Source organism: Camelus ferus, chromosome 18 (assembly GCF_009834535.1).
Source record: "Camelus ferus isolate YT-003-E chromosome 18, BCGSAC_Cfer_1.0, whole genome shotgun sequence".
In the NCBI taxonomy this organism is placed as follows: Eukaryota; Metazoa; Chordata; class Mammalia; order Artiodactyla; family Camelidae; genus Camelus; species Camelus ferus.
This window is the reverse complement of record NC_045713.1, coordinates 24,382,355-24,399,228: the sequence shown is the minus strand read 5'-3', so window position 1 is coordinate 24,399,228 and position 16,874 is coordinate 24,382,355. Positions and strand designations below refer to the sequence as shown.

At 45.3% G+C, this 16,874-nt stretch overlaps 1 protein-coding gene across 3 annotated transcripts in view; it reads right to left on the bottom strand.

Moving 5' to 3' along the window:
• Positions 1 to 16,874, bottom strand: part of RBFOX1 (RNA binding fox-1 homolog 1) — a 1,962,586-nt gene that overhangs the window by 161,434 nt on the left and 1,784,278 nt on the right. For all 3 annotated transcript variants that reach the window (XM_032460724.1, XM_032460725.1, XM_032460726.1), the window contains one exon: positions 15,227 to 15,469. In XM_032460724.1, coding sequence (XP_032316615.1) covers positions 15,227 to 15,469 — 243 coding nt within the window. The remainder of the gene's footprint in view (positions 1 to 15,226; positions 15,470 to 16,874) is intronic.

Genomic DNA, 16,874 nt, shown 5'->3' with positions numbered 1-16,874 from the left:
AAGTGATAGCCAATTCATAGCCCCTACTGACTGAGCGCCAACTCCATGCCAGGCAGAGTTAGAAAGAGCTTTGCCTCAAATATCTCCCTTGTTGTTCACAAAAGTTACAAAGTTAAGACAACCATATTTGGAAAATAGAGACTCAGGGAGATGAAGTAACTTGCTTAAGTTGTTAAGAACTGGTGGAAGTAGTTTGAACCAAGACAGTCTGCCACCATAATCAGTGATCTTTCCCACGGAACTGAGTGCCGTGCTTCAGTGAATGCCCAAGCTGGAAACCGAACTGAGGACTTTAAGCTTTTTTCTTCCCATGAATCTACAAACTGATACTCAATTTATAGAAAACTCTGTGTGTTTCAGACCAAACCTACAACAGTATCAATTAACTCCAGTCCGGCTCTCTTATTTTTGAAAGGGCACAGATTAAATGTGTTAGAAATTCAGATACAACTACATAATTTAATGGCTTGTCTCCTATATGCCAAGTGCTTCCCTAGAAACCACTCCACTTAAAAATCACAGCTAGTAAGATAAGCATTATTCTGTCCATTTTAAAGGTAAAAAATTGAGGCTTGCTTAAAGATATATTTAGATGTCTCACCAGCATCTCAAAGTTCACACACACACACACACATACGTTCAAATTTCGATCTCAACTCCTATTCTTTGCAGAATGGTCCTTATTTCCACCAAGACTCAGATTCAGCTTTATGAGAGTTGGCATTTACTGATACCCAAGCTTAGAGCTACCATGGACCCCATTCTGTTTCTTACGTACGACAACCTGCTCATCGTCCACACCACACTAATTCACGCTGCCTTCTCTTGTCTGGACCATTGCAATAGCTTACTAACAGGTCTTTCTATCACCCACCCCCGCCCCAACTCATTACTGTGCCCCTCTAATTCATTTTCCATACTCTGTCGGATCATTCCTAAAACCAAATGTGAATCCTGTCATTCTCTGCCTTACAGCCCTCCAAGGGCTTCCCAGTACAAAGGATGAATGTATACACCCATCTATCTGCAGAATAGCTCCCAGGGTCCTGCATGACTGTTCCCTGCCCATTTCTTTTTTTTTTCCCCAGAAAGATCTCCAACATATATTATAAAACGGAAAAAAAAAACACGTGCCCAAACAATATTATCATGACGGTAGAAAATCAAACAAAATGACTTATATATATATGTGTGTGTGTGTGTGTGTGTGTGTATATATATATATATATATATGTATCCAACATGCATGAAAATACAGAGGAAATGTAGGGAGGGCCACTGGCCAGCTGTCAGAAGGGGCCGCCTGTCCTGCCCACTTGTTTATCCTCATCTTGGGCCATCTTCTCCCTGGTCCCCTACCCAGCCACACTGACATTCTTTCATCTGAATACACCAAGTTCCTTGCTGCCAGGGGTGTGGTGGTAACTGGCTCTACAAAAAACAAAACCCAAAAAGCCCTGATTTGTATCACTGTCAATTTCCAAAGTGTAAATGCACTCACGATGGCCGTTTCAAGCTACCGACATGACACCCCTGTCATGCTGGGGAGAAACGTGCGCGCCTGCATAGCACCTATGCCGTTCCTTTATGGCGTTTTCCAAGAGGGTAATTGTTTAATTATGCAAGTGATTTTTGCATGTTTGCTTGTATTCTCTGTTTTGTACTAAACTATCATTTCCTAAAGGAGAATCCATGTCTATCTTGTATCTTCAAAGCGTATCACTGTGCCTCCTACATCATAGAAACTCAAGACCCATTCATGAATCAATAAATGACACACGCCTGTTGAGTATCTACCTTATTACAGGCACTGCATTAGGCATGGAGAATAAGACACACAAATACAGCACAGTGGTGTCTCTAGAAGTGTCTAGCTTTCTGGCAAAAGTAAAGTTTTAAATTATTGTAAAGTTGTTGGGTGAGCATTTGGCAGATTAATATATATTGTGACATACTGCAGGCGTTCAAGAAACAATTTTATTATTTTTGTGGATGCCAAACGGGTGAATTTTCAAGGCACATCCAACATGTAAATGGAGTCCCAGTTCTGGCTTTGAGATGGTATCAGGAAAGGGTTTATAGATGAACAAAGGATGAGAGTAAGAGTAAAGATCTGATAGAATCTCTAGCAAAGGCAATTACCAACACTTTGGAATTTAATTCCCATGTGGAAGGCCTCCCCACTATCTAGAGAGGTTCCTTCCTGATGCCAACTAACCCATTTCATTTTCAAACTATGCTGAGGTATCAAAAACTGCTCTCATTTCTGAGCCGCAACCTACAGTGAGATATCTGGGAACGTGGCTTGCCCACATCCCCACCGTGAATAAAAATGATGTGGACCAATTGCTTACATCTACGAAAACCCAAGTAACTATAAAGTTTAACTCCAGGCTCCCAGCCCCAGAAAGGGCCAGTGAGCCCAGCAGCCCTGAGCTGGCCCAGGGAAATGATGGGAAATTCAATTTCAGAAGGGCTGTTTGCAAAGTAATCCAATACATTATGGTGTGTGCATTATTATTGTATTATATTGAGTAATATCACATTTAAGAAGATTTCATAGCATCATAGCCAGGCACAAGGGAATATAAAAGCGGTTAATAAAAGAGAGAAGTACAATTTCCCTTCAGTGTTAGTTATGCTCCCATTATACTCAGAATAATAATCAGAGGTCCACTTAGCTTGACTTGGGAAGTATCAGATCTGTAATTATCTCATGTCTGCAGTGTCATTATCAAGGGCTCAGCCCCAGTGTCAGGCCACTGTGAATCCTCAGAAAGCCCACAGAACTCACTATCCAAGCACGGGGCTCCTAAAGCCAGACACACACACACACACACACACGCACGCGCGCGCAGAGTAAGTCTAGATTCCTATGTAGCCCAAGCTGGGCTTTCTGCTAGAATTAAATAGCCATACTAAACCTGGATCCTGTTCAATAGGGTTTCCCTCAGCTGTGGGTAGTCTCCTGCCCTATGAACCTTTATCCTGAAAAGGAAACGTGAGGTTTCCCTCACCCACTCACCCTAAATTTTCCTTCTGCTGAGTTAACTGAAGGCTGGTGGGAAAAAAAAATTCTCTGCAGATTTGTTGAACACAATGGAAGATGCTTAAATGACTGTTCACCCAAAGCTCACCTTCAGTGGCTCTAACCAAGCCTTTGTTGAGGCTCTTCTTGGGATCAGCTGGTCTAGCGGTAGGAGAAGTGATCGTGGGACTGATACACCCTCGTGTCAGGCCCAGGGCTGGCTCAAGTTGCCTCTTTAAGTCAAGAGTTATTTCCATTGCCGGTGCCTATGTGTGTAAAGACCTGTCACGGTGCATTAGAAAGAGCAGTGCCTTTGGCATCAGCCAGGCCTGAGTATGAGTCCCGTGCCCATCACTTCCCGATGGTACTATCTAAGGCAAGTTTTCATAACCTGAGTCTCTGTTTTCCTTATCTGCGAAATGGAGGTAATGCTACCTGCCATTAGGTATAGAACAATGAACTTCTTAAAGCTTGAAAACATTACCCAAGACCATTAATACTTACTCTATTAATAACAACAATTGTGATGTTCATTTCACCATCTCAGAAGAAGGAAACACTCACTAATCCTGCTTAGATTTCAATCAAAGTCAATGGTGATACAGATTTCAATTTCAAAGAAGATTTGTTTTGAAAACACGAGCAGTGCATGTGTATATGGATATGTCTGGAGGTCGAAGTGGGTGCCACACATATGATATAACTCTGGAATTCACTAAATTCTGACATTATACCAACATTTACTTATTTGCCAGCGTTCCATAGGGAAGTCCACTTAAATGGAGAAGAAAGAGTAAAACAAATGTAATTCATCGGTCAGGGGAGACATTAGAATTATTTTATTAAAAAATAACCCAGAAGACCCAGATGCCCTGGTCAAACTCAGATCCTATGAGGACCAGTCCATGTAGATGGAAGAGGTAAGACTGGGGAAATACTATAAGGAGTGGTGCTGGCTATGACATGCAGTCTCGAGGGTCAGCCCATTCTGAACATGGGCACATCATTGCCATGTTTTGTTAGAATCTTCCACTTTTTAACCAGATTAGACTGTAAAATCCCTCATTTTTAGATGTAGGCAGTTAATTCCATTATGAGTCTGAGGTCTGAATAAAGTCAGCCAGCCAAAAGCATGTCAGCTTTGTCCTAGATCAGGGATTGACAAACTTTTTCCATCAAGGGCCAGTTAGTAAGTATTTTGTAAGTATTAGTAAGCTTTGCAGGGCTGAGACCTCTTTGCAGTTACTCAACTCTGCTGTTATAACCCAAAAGTAGTCATACGCAATACATGAATGGATTGGTATGGCTGTGTTCCAATAAAACTTTAATGACAAAAACAGGCAGTGGGCCAGAATTGACCCATCGGTCAGTTTGCCAATCCTTAGCCTCGCTACCTAACGCTGATACTACAGGCCTGGAAGAGAAGAAGGCTGGAGAGAAGAGGGGAAAGATGGGCTGGCGAGGGGCTCCGGGTCCCCTGGGCAGCTGGGCCGGGCAGAACGACAGGACAGTCAAGGCGCTCGGGTCCACGTCATGCTTCCCAATCCTATTTCCAACATTTGACCAAGTTCCCTCTGGTCTTCAACGCCAAAAGCTTCAGGAATTCAAAACAGGAGAAGGCCCCTAAATCGAAGGATTAACCAACCTAGCCTCCGTCCTGTCTCCAAACTTCCACCTCTGGGAGTCAAGGAGACTCTCTGGGGCTTGCCCCCTCCCCTCAAGCTGGCCCCACACCCGATCTCTTTCCCTTTTGTGAAGTCACCAGACGAGTGTCACCCAGAGACACCGCCTGGAACCCCGGGCAACTCCTCTCATAATTGCTAACCTGACTCCCACGTGCAAGCCAATTAGAGGGAAAGGGGGGGACGAGACCCACCTCCTATCAGTCGGGTGCCACCACCACTGCTTTTCTTAGTTAAAAAAAAAAATTGCAGTTAATTTCTCCCCCTAAAAAAGGCCAGGGAACAATCTCTTTAAATTACAGTGTGATAATGTGAAGCAAAGATGCAGAAGTCAAATACAATTTGGGTTATAATTAGCGATTTCCTTGTAGCAAGTTTCTCCGGGAGATCCGGGCTTCCTCTAGTCAGCTTGCCAAGCAATTTAAAGGCTCCTTTCACTCCGTGGGGCCACTGTATGGAAGAGAGAGAGAGAGAGAGAGAGAGAGAGAGAGAGAGAGAGTGTGTGTGTGTGTGTGTGTGTGTGTGTAAACTGAGGCAGTTTAGAGATAAACAGAGTTATGGGGAAGACAATCACTAAGATACTTGTCTGCTATGATACTATCATGATTAAAATAGCAGGGAATGTCATTTAGGTAAAGAACTACTTCCGATGGGGAAGTCACACAAGGTGGGTTTAGGAACACCAGGCCTCTGCTGGCACTCACCCTTCTCCCTGTATTAGTTGTATGGCCTTGGGGCAAGATACTTAACATCTGTGCTGTTTCCTCATCTGTAATTCTGGTATCATCACATCCATCCCTTGATGGGTTCTGGCACATGAAGAAGACGCACAGCATAGTGCACAGCTCATGAGTGAGTAAGGAAGTGGACTCTGGAGTCAGACTGGCTGCCTCTGAATCCCAGCTCTGCCCTTGTTGGCTTTGTGATATGACCTGGGCACGCTCCTTCATTTCTCTATGCTCTGGTGTTCTCACTTAGGTAACAAGAGGTTAATCATGGTACCCACTTCCACTGGATGCTGTGAGATTCCATGAGGTCATGCACATGAAGCTTGCAGCATCACTGCACTGGGCATCTAGTATGTGCTCATTAAATGCTAGTTACTGCTATCTAGACATGATTCATACATGATAGTTGCCTTTTCTTTTTTTTTTTTTCCTTCAACCCAAGAAATTTCTATTTGTTTTCCCCACATCTACCAATCAGGATGCACATTTACATTTCCCCCTTTTGAACAACCAGGGCAGTCCAGACTTGTTGAATTGTATTATCTGAAACGAATTCCATGATTTATTAAAGGAGGAACACATCCTTTTCACTTCCAAAAGAAGTTTGCGGCACATAAGCCTTCAAATCACTTTGGTCCTGATGGCTTAATTTGTTTTGGACTGTACAGTCTGCAAACTTCGGTTTACTGGGGAACAAACTTGCCTGTGTAGTTTTTGTCCCAAGGACACTGAGATCATAAAAAAGTCAGGTCTTCAAGCCTGGATACATTTTGTTCCTGATGTCAGCGGGATGGCTTATTGTCTGGGTTGTAGTGACCTTCTCTCCAAAGTCCATGAGTTGGAGAACTCCTAAGAGTCTCTGTGGGATCTCTACTCTGCTTGGCTCACCTGCCTCACAAGGTTCTGGTCACTCTACTATGGGAAGCAGAACCCAGCCTTTGACCTCCTGCCCTTCTGGGAGCTCAAGCAGTAACTTGGATCTCGTTCTACATCAAAGGCTATAATTTGACAACCTGATGGTCTCATGCTCTTCAGGGATGCAAAGGTGGAAACCCAGACTCCCTGGTTAGAGTGTTTTGACCCAGGAGCGACTGGGATCAGAGCTGGTCGGAACACATAACACTACTGAATGAGCACAGCCCCATAGGCACAACCATCAGGGTCAGCAGGAGAAAATTAGGTCAAATAAAGACTCTTCAGAATTCTGGAAGCCTTTCTGAAAGTAGAGCCCACGACTGCCTGAAACCTCTGGCTAGGAACCAAAATGGGATATCAAAGAGAAATGGAGTCCTAAATCACACAGTCTGACTTGCCCCTGTAGGCAGGGTCAGTGGGCGTTAATGCAGAGACAACCCTAAGTAAGTGGATTTTGAAAGCTACTACAGAATCCAGGAGATAGAGAGAAAAAGAAAAAAGAAAAAAGGATGATCATAGACAGTAGGATGCACGGGAGGGGCGTGCTGCGATAGTCGCTGTGTGACTCAGGCAGGTCCATTTCCCTCTCTGAGCCTCTGCATCATTCATAAACAAAGCCCGTAGACAAGATGGTCACTTCAAGCTCTAACACTCTATGAATCTCCACCCTGTCATGCTAAAGCGTCCAAGCTATCTTTTTTTATAAACCTGAAATAGGGTCTCAGTCGAAGGGTTAAAGTTTCTAATTTTACCTCTTATTACAAAAATAAATGAAGGTTCAAAGATTCAATTGGGGATTATAAACTAAAGTATCTTCAGAGGCTGGGCAGATAACCAATATCAGCAAAACAGGAGCAAATAGGAGAGCACATAAAAAATCCAAAACCCTATTTGCTCTTGAAAAAGAAAAATCAAGATACTGCAATGCTGGGCCAGCAGTTCAGTATGGCAGTGATGGGGTGGACTTCTACGGAAATGCCCTTTGGGTGGACCATGTGCCTTCTGGACTGCCACAGGGCCTCCATCGAAGGGCCACATAGTATCATATCTATAGTTTGATCATTCCTATATTAATGGGGAAAGTTAATTATTTCTTTTACCTAGGTCTCCATCATAAACCGATCTCTCTCAAATATGGATGTTACTTGCCTGGACCTGAAAGTATGTAAGTTTCAGCCCTTCACTCGGGTGAGCATCTTACGTCCTCACAGTGAGAAGACTGGAGTAGGAGAGCTCTTTGGTCCCCTTTCAGATCTAACATTCCAAGGGTCTGCCTGAACACCCCCCACCTCCAGGGACCCTCAGTTAACACAGCACAGCCAACTTCTTTCTCCTGCCTTAAAATCCAAGTAGAGCACAGGCTTCATATGAATTCACTACCAACTTGCAAATAGCATGGCCACGCATTAAGAGCATGAGTTGATGGTGGTTAACGAATGATTCAAATACTGCCCACAGAACAGGCTCATGCCTGCTCCTAAGTTCATTTAAAAACAAACAAACAAATAAAAGCAATGAAGGCGCCTCATGAGGCTATGTGCTACGCAGAGGCAATCAGGTTCTTCAAACTTCGAGACCAGTCGTTTGTGTAGCTCATAGACAGCTCACTTCGTCTTTGAATTATCCGATCATTAGCCCAACACTTTACAATTACACTGCGTGCTAACACTGGCTCAAAGACTAGCCTCTTAACCAAGGAGAGAGACTGCTTCGTCATACTGAGAGGGTAAAATTGATGGCAACGGATACAGCTATGATTAAGCACAAGACAGCAAGTGAAGACAAAGTCACAACGGAACGTTTCGGATGACTGTAAGACTCCCAGCTGAAGCCCTCCCCAGGGAAACGTGAACTTGAACTCAGGATATGCCTGATTTTTCTTCACCCAGCAAAAGCAAGAGGGCTTCAGCCTTCGGAACCAAACTTCAGTCATTTACCCTTTTAATAAATCCTAACCTTGCTCTCCCTGACCTAGACTTAGGTCAATGGCTAGCTTGTACCAATCAGTTGCACTGAGGCATGAGTGATTGATTGAAAACTATTTGTATGGAAATCGTTACCTATAAGAATTACTTTTAAAATAAATGTGGGAATTTGAGTCTTAGTTTCACTCGACACAGAAAACGGCACGATTCCTAGGATAGATTTACCCTCCTGAAAAAAATTTACAATGAAGAATTCGGGACAGAGGAGAACTCTCTGATTTCCCACTGGGAATGACGTAATCATTTCCTAATCATAATGGCTCACAGGGTAGACCATTTACTATGTGCCCATCACTGTGCCAAGCCTTCCATCGGCATTAACTCATTTTGACGCCACAGCTACTCTAAGCCTCACATACACGAGGGAAGAAAGTGTGACTCAGAGAGCTTCCATCGCATGCCAGTGGTCCGACCCCGGGTCACAACTGAAATGGGAACTCTGAGGTTCTTCACTGCTTCTCCTGGTAACACCTAAAGGTATTTATTTACCTTGAGCCATTTTTCTCTGACCTGCTACGAGAGCCTTCAGTTCTACCAGAATCCAAGCCGAAGCGCCAGTTCTAGAAAGGGACATTAGGCACATGGGTCTCTGATGCTCACAGCTTCGCCCACTCCGCTCAGCATTATCATAAGTAGGGCTCCATTGTGCCCTCTGGCCCAGCAGGGCTGGGTGCTGGATGGGGAGTAGGGGCTTTGGAACAGCAAAATGGCCCCGGAACTGGGTAACGAAGACTTTTAATTCATCCTGAAAGCCACAGACCATTTATTCTAAAGCATATACTGGAGGCAAAGGCATAATACTGGTCCTCATGAGGGAACAAGAGGCAGTCCCTGTGTCCTTAAAGCAAATGTGAACCTTAGGAAAACAGAACAGGTATTGACAGAACGGCTCAGCCACACTGTCATCTGAAAAGACAATTTTGAAGCCACTGAAACATGTTATTGGAGTTTGCTCAAGGCGCTGGTCTCAAATAAGAGCGCGCGCTAAGCTTGTAATATTGCACATGCTTGGGTCTGCTGGGGCCCTCCCTGGGGTGAAATGAGGAATTCCCAAGCAAAGCATCCTTTTCTGCCATGGCAACGAAGGCAGAGAAGAGCCCAGCGTGTGTGCCTGGGCATGCCTGGGGTGCCTTCTGGACTTGGAGCCCTTAAGAATTCTGGTCTTGAGTCTGACAACCTGGTTTTGAGCTCTGACTCCTACCTGTTAGCTACCATGACCTTCAGGAAGTTCCTTGCCTGCAACGTGGGGCGGATAATGCCTTGTACCCACTTTTTTAGTTTTTTTATGTTTTCTTTCTTTTTTTTTTTTTAGTGATGGAGAGTCAAGGTGACTTGAGATGGTACATGTAAAGTGATTACAACACAGGCTGACACTCAATGAGCAAAACCTGTTATTTTTGAGACTGTTACTCCCTGCTTCCTGATTGGACATTTCTCCTTATCCTATTTTTTTTTAGACAGGCATCCCTCAGTGATTTCACCAAACTTGAAATGTGAAGAGAGGATGCCAGAGCCACCTGACAAGGAGAGGCTCTCTCTCGGCCTTCTACAACTCATCTCCAATGACTGTGTAGAAGGGAGGAGGCAGAACGTGTGGACAATGACAGAAACGCAGTGGAGGAATGTGAGAGCAGAGAGGTCAAGTGGCCAGCCTGAGAGCCTTCAGCTTGGAGCAGAGGGGAAACCCTTGACAAATCCAGATTCCAGTTCTTAACTGACCTGCCTGTCTAAATTGGAGAGCAGGCTCAGGACACCAGCCTTGTGGGGGACTCTAGGTCGCTCCCTCTGGTCCCAGGTCAACCATCCCTGAGCTGCTGGCCAGGGGACCTTGTAGGGGATGCCCTGGAAGCTGGGGAAAGTCTAGACTGCGACATCAGACACACCTGGTGAGGAGCTCTACTCTGCGATCACAACTCCTCCACACTCAGGACATCTAGAACGTCTTGGCCCTCAATGTAAAATGGGGAAGTGCTAACATCATGTAAAAAGTGTGATGTGAGGGATGAAAGGGTGCCGAGCAGGGTCTGTGACCACAGCAGGCCCCAGTCCATGGCGGCACACCTTTCCTGTTCTTCTCCCTGGTACCAGATGGCTCTGGAGGGACTTCTCTTTGTTAGAGAGACGGGTACCCAGAGCCAAGAACACACAGTGGGAATGGCCATGAGCTGAGCAGGGTACCACTGGGCTGAGCAAGGCTGGGGACAGCAGGCCTTCTCAGGACTGTCTGTGGGCTGCACGTGGGCTCTCTGGGGCGGGGGGGCGGGGGCTGCACAGTGTCTATGTTTATAAACCCATGGACCTTCTAACCAATCATACACAGACACCAGAGGCGGACAGTGATATTTGTACCCAGCTGCTCACACTAGCCTGATGGGAAATAATGCAAAGCAAGATGAACCCCAGAAACAACCTAAACTCCACCAGTGGGATACCTCTGTATGTAAGGTAGCACACAGACATGAAAAAGAACGCACTGGATCCCAGAGTGTGACACAGAATGGTCTCCCAGATAGAAAAGGTGCCAAAGCCGTGGCTTCATAGATTTTTAATTCTGTCCTTTGGACTAGAAAGGAACTACTGAAAAGTTAGAGGATATAAATATTGAATTAGAGACAGAGAAAGATAAACTAGAGATGAGAGAGAGAGCGAGAGAGAGAGGGGGAAATAGACAAGCAGGCTGCTACAAACTGAGTGTTTGTGTCTCCCCGAAATTCATATGTTGAAGTCCTAGTCCCCAAGGTGATGTTATTTGGAGGTGGGGCCTTTGGGAGATGATCGGGTCATGAGGATGGAGCCCTCACGAATGGGATTAGTGTCTTTATAAAAGAGACCCCAGAGAGCTCCCTCACCGCTTCCACCACGTGAGGACACAGGGAAAAGACAGTCAGTCTTCTGTGAAGGAAGTGGGTTCTCACCAGGCACCACATCTGCTGGTGCCACATTCTTGCACTTCTCAGCCTCCAAACTGTGAGAAAGAATTATTGGTTGTTTCTAAGCCACCCAATATATATTTTTGTTGTAGCAGCCTGAACGGACTAAGACACAGGCATATGCTTGCATTTGCATATAACATTTCTTGAAGGAAACAGAAGGAATTGATAACTCTTGTGTCTAAGAAAAATCTTAGTTTTCATTCTATATACTTTACTAGTGTGTGACTTTTTTAACCGCAAATATGAATTGTGGTAATAATTATAATAATAACAATGGCTAGTTAACAATAAGGAATGCATTGAGAAGTTTTCCCCACACCTTAGCTACGTAATCGGCTTCCTAAACAGAGCCAGTATATAAACGGTTAAGAATCGGAAGTTATCACCAAACCACATCTCCTCTTCTTAAAGGTATTAAGGAAAACTGGAGACACAGTGAGCGCTCCAGTTGGAATCAGCTGAGGATCAGGAAGAACGTGGCTCCATAAACAGCTCCTCTCTATGTTCAACAGAGCCCAGAGCTCAGCCACCAAACTCTAGGACCCACGTTCTTTCCCCATCAGATCCCAGAGCTGGTGGGAGACTTCTAGACAGACGGCAGAGGTGTTAAAAATAGAAGTTAAGTTGCTATTGGAGATACATGGAGAATTCACCACTTGCAAATCTCTAATTATAATATGTCAAGAGTAAAATACCTTGTCAGGAGGGGTATCTAATAGAAGACAGCGTTGCCTCTGTCAGCACAGTGATCCATGATGTGTTTGGAGGCTTCACATTAAATAGACATTCAGCAGAAAGACGTCCTGCGGGGACTCATCTCAGCCTTTGGGGGATGGAGAGGATGGCCTGGGAAGTCTTTTCTTTCTGTCTGCACTTTCCTCGGCTCTGGCTGGGAGCTCTGGGTGAATCCTGCTTTCCTTTTACAGATTCTGCACTTTGTGTTAAATCATGTGCATATATTAGATGTTCTGGGAGCCTACCAGATGGATGGATCTTTTCTCTTACCCAAAACGACTCAGTTTTTCAAAGAAGTGATGGCCCCTACAGGACCCTCAGATGGGCATGAAGCACTGTGCTGGTCTGTCAAAGGACAGAGTTATTCCAGGTACAAGGCTGCCCTGTGGGGAATAACTTAGGTATTTAATATGGAGCCATGTGTTCTGGGGTTGCGAGAACCATGGGTCTGTCCCACTTGGGGGCTAAGTGAAGAGCAGGTCCCCTCCGTAAGTGCACAAGGCAGAGACAATTGGAAGAAACTTGTCATGGACTATGTTCTGCTTGGTCAGGTCAGGGAAGTCCAACACAAAAGCAGGTCATGGACAACAGAAACAGCCCCCCTTTTGGCCAAAGAGGGAAAAGCAGAGGCAGGTGATTATTTGTAGCTGCAAACAAGATGGCCCCCTTTACGATGCCTGCACACCCCCCAAACCAGCCAATTGTATACGTCCTAAGACTTCCTTTAGGATCAGCCACAAAGCCCACCTGCTTCACCTTATATTGGCCCTCTTTCCTTGGAAACTTTCTGTAGCAGGGTGGACCACCCAAACATTGCTGGAATAGACAAAGTAGCTGGATCTCCAGCCCCACCACAATGTCACCTCTTCGAACTTGGAAAGGCACCCCTCGTCACATGCCCTAGACCCACTGCCTCTTTTCAGTTCTTTGACTAAGCCCAGCTCTTTTTTCACCCTCGGGACCTTTGACCTTGGTGTTCCATTTGCCTGGATGCTTTGTCTTTTCCTCTTAAATATCATGTCCTTGAAGAACTGTTCCCTGTGTAGACTACTAATTTGCAGGCAGTTCTTCTACTCTTTGTTTATCCTCCCACACCACCTGTCTTCCTTAAAAGCATGTGTCATAACGTGTGTTTATATGGCTATTTGATTGCTATATGTTCACTCTCACACTAAGTTACAAGAGGAAAGGATCATCCTGTTTGGTTCATCCGCATCACCCAGGATGAGTCCTGATCGTAACAGATGCTAATGCTTAATAAATATTTGTGAATGAATGAATGAATCTTCCACAGCAGTTTGCATGGTTGGCATGTGTTGAGACTTAATAAATGATGCCTGATTGGACTGTTTTTAGTCCTAAAATAACCTCCTCAAGCCCTACCACCACTGATTATCACAAAACAACCAACACAAATAAGCAGCCACCCCATCGCTGCCACCTGGTCGTCAACACGATACATGCTTGCTAAATCAGCAAGCCCATCTAACGAACCCATCCCTAAGTTACAGCAGCCAAAAAAAAGACAGTAGCAGTGTTATTCACAACAGCCAAGAGGTAGAAACAACTCAAATGCCCATCAGTGGAGGAATGGGTAAACAAAATGTGTCTATACATTCAGTGGAATGGTATCTGGCCGTTAAGAAAAGAATGAAGGCCTGATACGTGCTACAACAGGGATGAACCTTGAAAACATTCTGTTCAGTAAAAGAAGGCAAACACAGAAGGTCATATGTTGTGTGATTCTATTTTTTGAAAAACCCAGAATAGACAAATCCACCAAGAAAGAAAGCAGATTAGTGGTTCCCAAGGACTGGTGGGAGGGAGGAATGGAGAATGACTGTCTAATGGATACTGGATTTCCCTTTGGGGTGCTGAAAACACCTGGGACCCGGACAATGGTGATAACTGGGCAGCACTGTGAACGTGCTGAATGCCACTGAATGGTATTCATTAAAATGGGAAATTTTACGTTATATGTATTTGGGCACAATAAAAAAGGAAGGAAAAGCAATAGAAGGATTTAAAATGTATATTATTAAAAAAAAAATCTCCAAACCTAACCTTCAAACACCGTGAGGTACCAGGTAGCAAAGTTGGTCAACAGTGACTTTTAGTGACAAGAAACACACCATGCTTCAAACCACTGAACTGCTTCACAAATACTAGTTTTTCAGAGGCCTGAGATCGGAAGAAAGAAGCCCAATTGCCTTGTACCTACAAAATGTTCTAGACTTTGTAGCTTGAGTGCATCCAGGCTTATAAAGAACTCTGCAGAACAGGATTTCCTAAATGTACACATACCTCTTGGGGTAGGCACGGTGCATGGTTATTTTAGGTGGTACACAAATAAACAGTGTGCAATCCGAACCACTATTTTTGCTTAGGGTTATCGTTCATGAGCAGCCAGCAACACCAGTTCCCATTGATGGCAGTGAAAGTTTCTTTTCAGTTTGTTTGTGTGTTTTCAATCCATTTCATCCATTTGCATGCAATAAAATGGACTTTTTTTGGATGCATAGAGAGCTGTGTTACCTCCACCATCACGATACAGAACAGAACAGTCCCGCTGCCCTGCAAAATTCTCTCTTGCTGCTCCTTGGCAGCCCAGACCACCTGCACCCCAGGGAGCTCAGCCATAAAAAAGACACCAGAGTCACAAGCCACAACATAGGTGAGTCTCAAATGAATTAGGCTAAGATAAGGAGGGCTGGGTTGGCAAGGAGGAGTAGCTACAAATGGACAGATTTGCTCTGGGGGTGATGGAAATATTCCTAAAATAGAATCTGGCAGTGGCCGCACAATTCTGTACATACACTAATAACCTGTGAATTGTACACCTAAAACAGGTGAATTTTACTGTATGTAAATTGTATCTTCATCCAACCATTAAAAAAGATGACAGAGTGTATGCTTTCATCGAGACGACATAATTCCAGAAAAAGCAAAACTAAAGAAACAAAAAATAGATGAAAATTTATAGAAATACATGCAGTTTAGGAAAATGTTGATTTAAAGAAGGACTAAGAGAGGACGGATGCTCGGAGGTGAGGCGAGCTTTGCAGGGCTGGGCGCCAAGGCCGGGCGCCGGCGCTGCTTTGCGGGACGGGGTTGAGAGGAGGTGCGCCCCGGGCCGTCTCCGGGACCCTGGGGCCCCGCCCCCGGCCCGCCCCCCGCCAGCGCCCCGCCCCCGCCCCGCCCCCCGCCAGCGCCCACTTACTGTGGCGGTGCCGGACACGGTGTGCGCGCCGGCGTCCGCTGCGCTCTGCTCCGCGTGCGGCTGGGCGGGAGGGTACAGGTTTAACGTGTGCTCGGGGACGGTGGTCTGGCCCGTGTACTCTGGCGCGGGGTGGGGGTGAGGGGCCGTGTATTCCGCGGGGATGCCGTTCTGAGGGGGGGCAAACTGGGCCGAAGCATAAGGCTGAGCCATGGTGTCAGGGGCAGCGGCTGCTTCCTGATTACCCTGGAAAATCAGAAAGGTGGAGAGAGGGCGAGAAAAGCGTGAGCTGGCGCCGAGCGGAACTTCCACTCCCCCGCTCCCCGGCGCGGGGACACCTGCTCCCCGGGCGGGCCCAAGGTTGAGGTCCCTTTCCCAGGTCCTCCAGCCCCACAGCCAAAGACCATGAGGGTCTGCGCTCTGCTGGATTGCACTTTTTCTGGCAGATCCTTCTTTTTTCGCTCCCATTTTGGAACGTGTGCGCTTGTAGTTGTCTCTGGTTGACAGCAGAGCCTTGATTTGATACTTAAAATGCCAAGAGAGATTAAATTGAACGTGTGTGTTCTTGAGAGGAGAGACAATTCATGTAAGCATTTGAATTTAATCAAAATTTTATGTGATTTGGCTCACATAATGGGAAGAGGGTGGTGGTCCTTTCAATGGTCACTCTGTGTGTGTGTGTGTGTGTGTGTGTGTGATGTTCTCAGTGCCACTATGAAGCGGCTAATGAAAATTCAAGGCCTAATTTGGACAAAGATGGCCTTCTGTGATAGTCCCATTGTAAGTATCTCTGCAAAATGCTGGACTTAACTCTTAGCCTCATTAATCAATGCCTCCCCCCCATTCCCTGACTTATTTTTTATAAGCAGAGTATTATATAACAATTCGCCCTTCAGATCTAGGCAAAACATGCGGCGTGATAATTACAGTCAAGTCAAAAGAATAAAAACAAATTCAAATGCTTCCATTTCAGGAAACATCTCTCTCTCTCCAGCCCAACCTCCACCCCTATAACTCTACTAGCCTACCCTACACACACTCACACACGCACACGCACTCATGCAAGACATCAGAGACTGTAACCCAGAGGTCTAAATTTTCCATGGTCTTAAGAAATGGGGTTGCATACTTGGAGAGAGAGAGAAAGAGAGAGAGGGGGAGAGAGAGAGAGAGAAAGCTTAGCAATTAAGCGCACCAAATAGCTGCTTCTCCCATTGTCTGTGGTCAATTAGATGTGACTTCAGCCCTCCGATGATGATACCAGGGCAAAAATGTCAGAACTGCTCACATCTCCCCAGTCCCTGCCACTGACATTTGAGAGCCTCTTCAGCAAAGGCAACTGGAGTGCAGCAAAAAAAAAAAAAAAAAAAAAAAAAAAAACCCATGATGACAGAGAGGGAAAAAGAAGTTTATTCTCAGAGCAGCACACGGCGCTGGTGCATTTGTTTAGAAGGAACCTTAATTAGAATGTTAAAGATGACACTTGGAAGAGAATGATGCTCAGGATAAGTTTAAAACATTTTACAAGTGCAAACACTCCCATCAGGCCCTTTCCTCCCCCAGACTAATTTCTCCAAATGTCTGTGCCATGGGAAGCAAAAAGGCACAGCCATTTCGTTCTTGGCAACGTGTTTTCATAGCACTTAGGGCT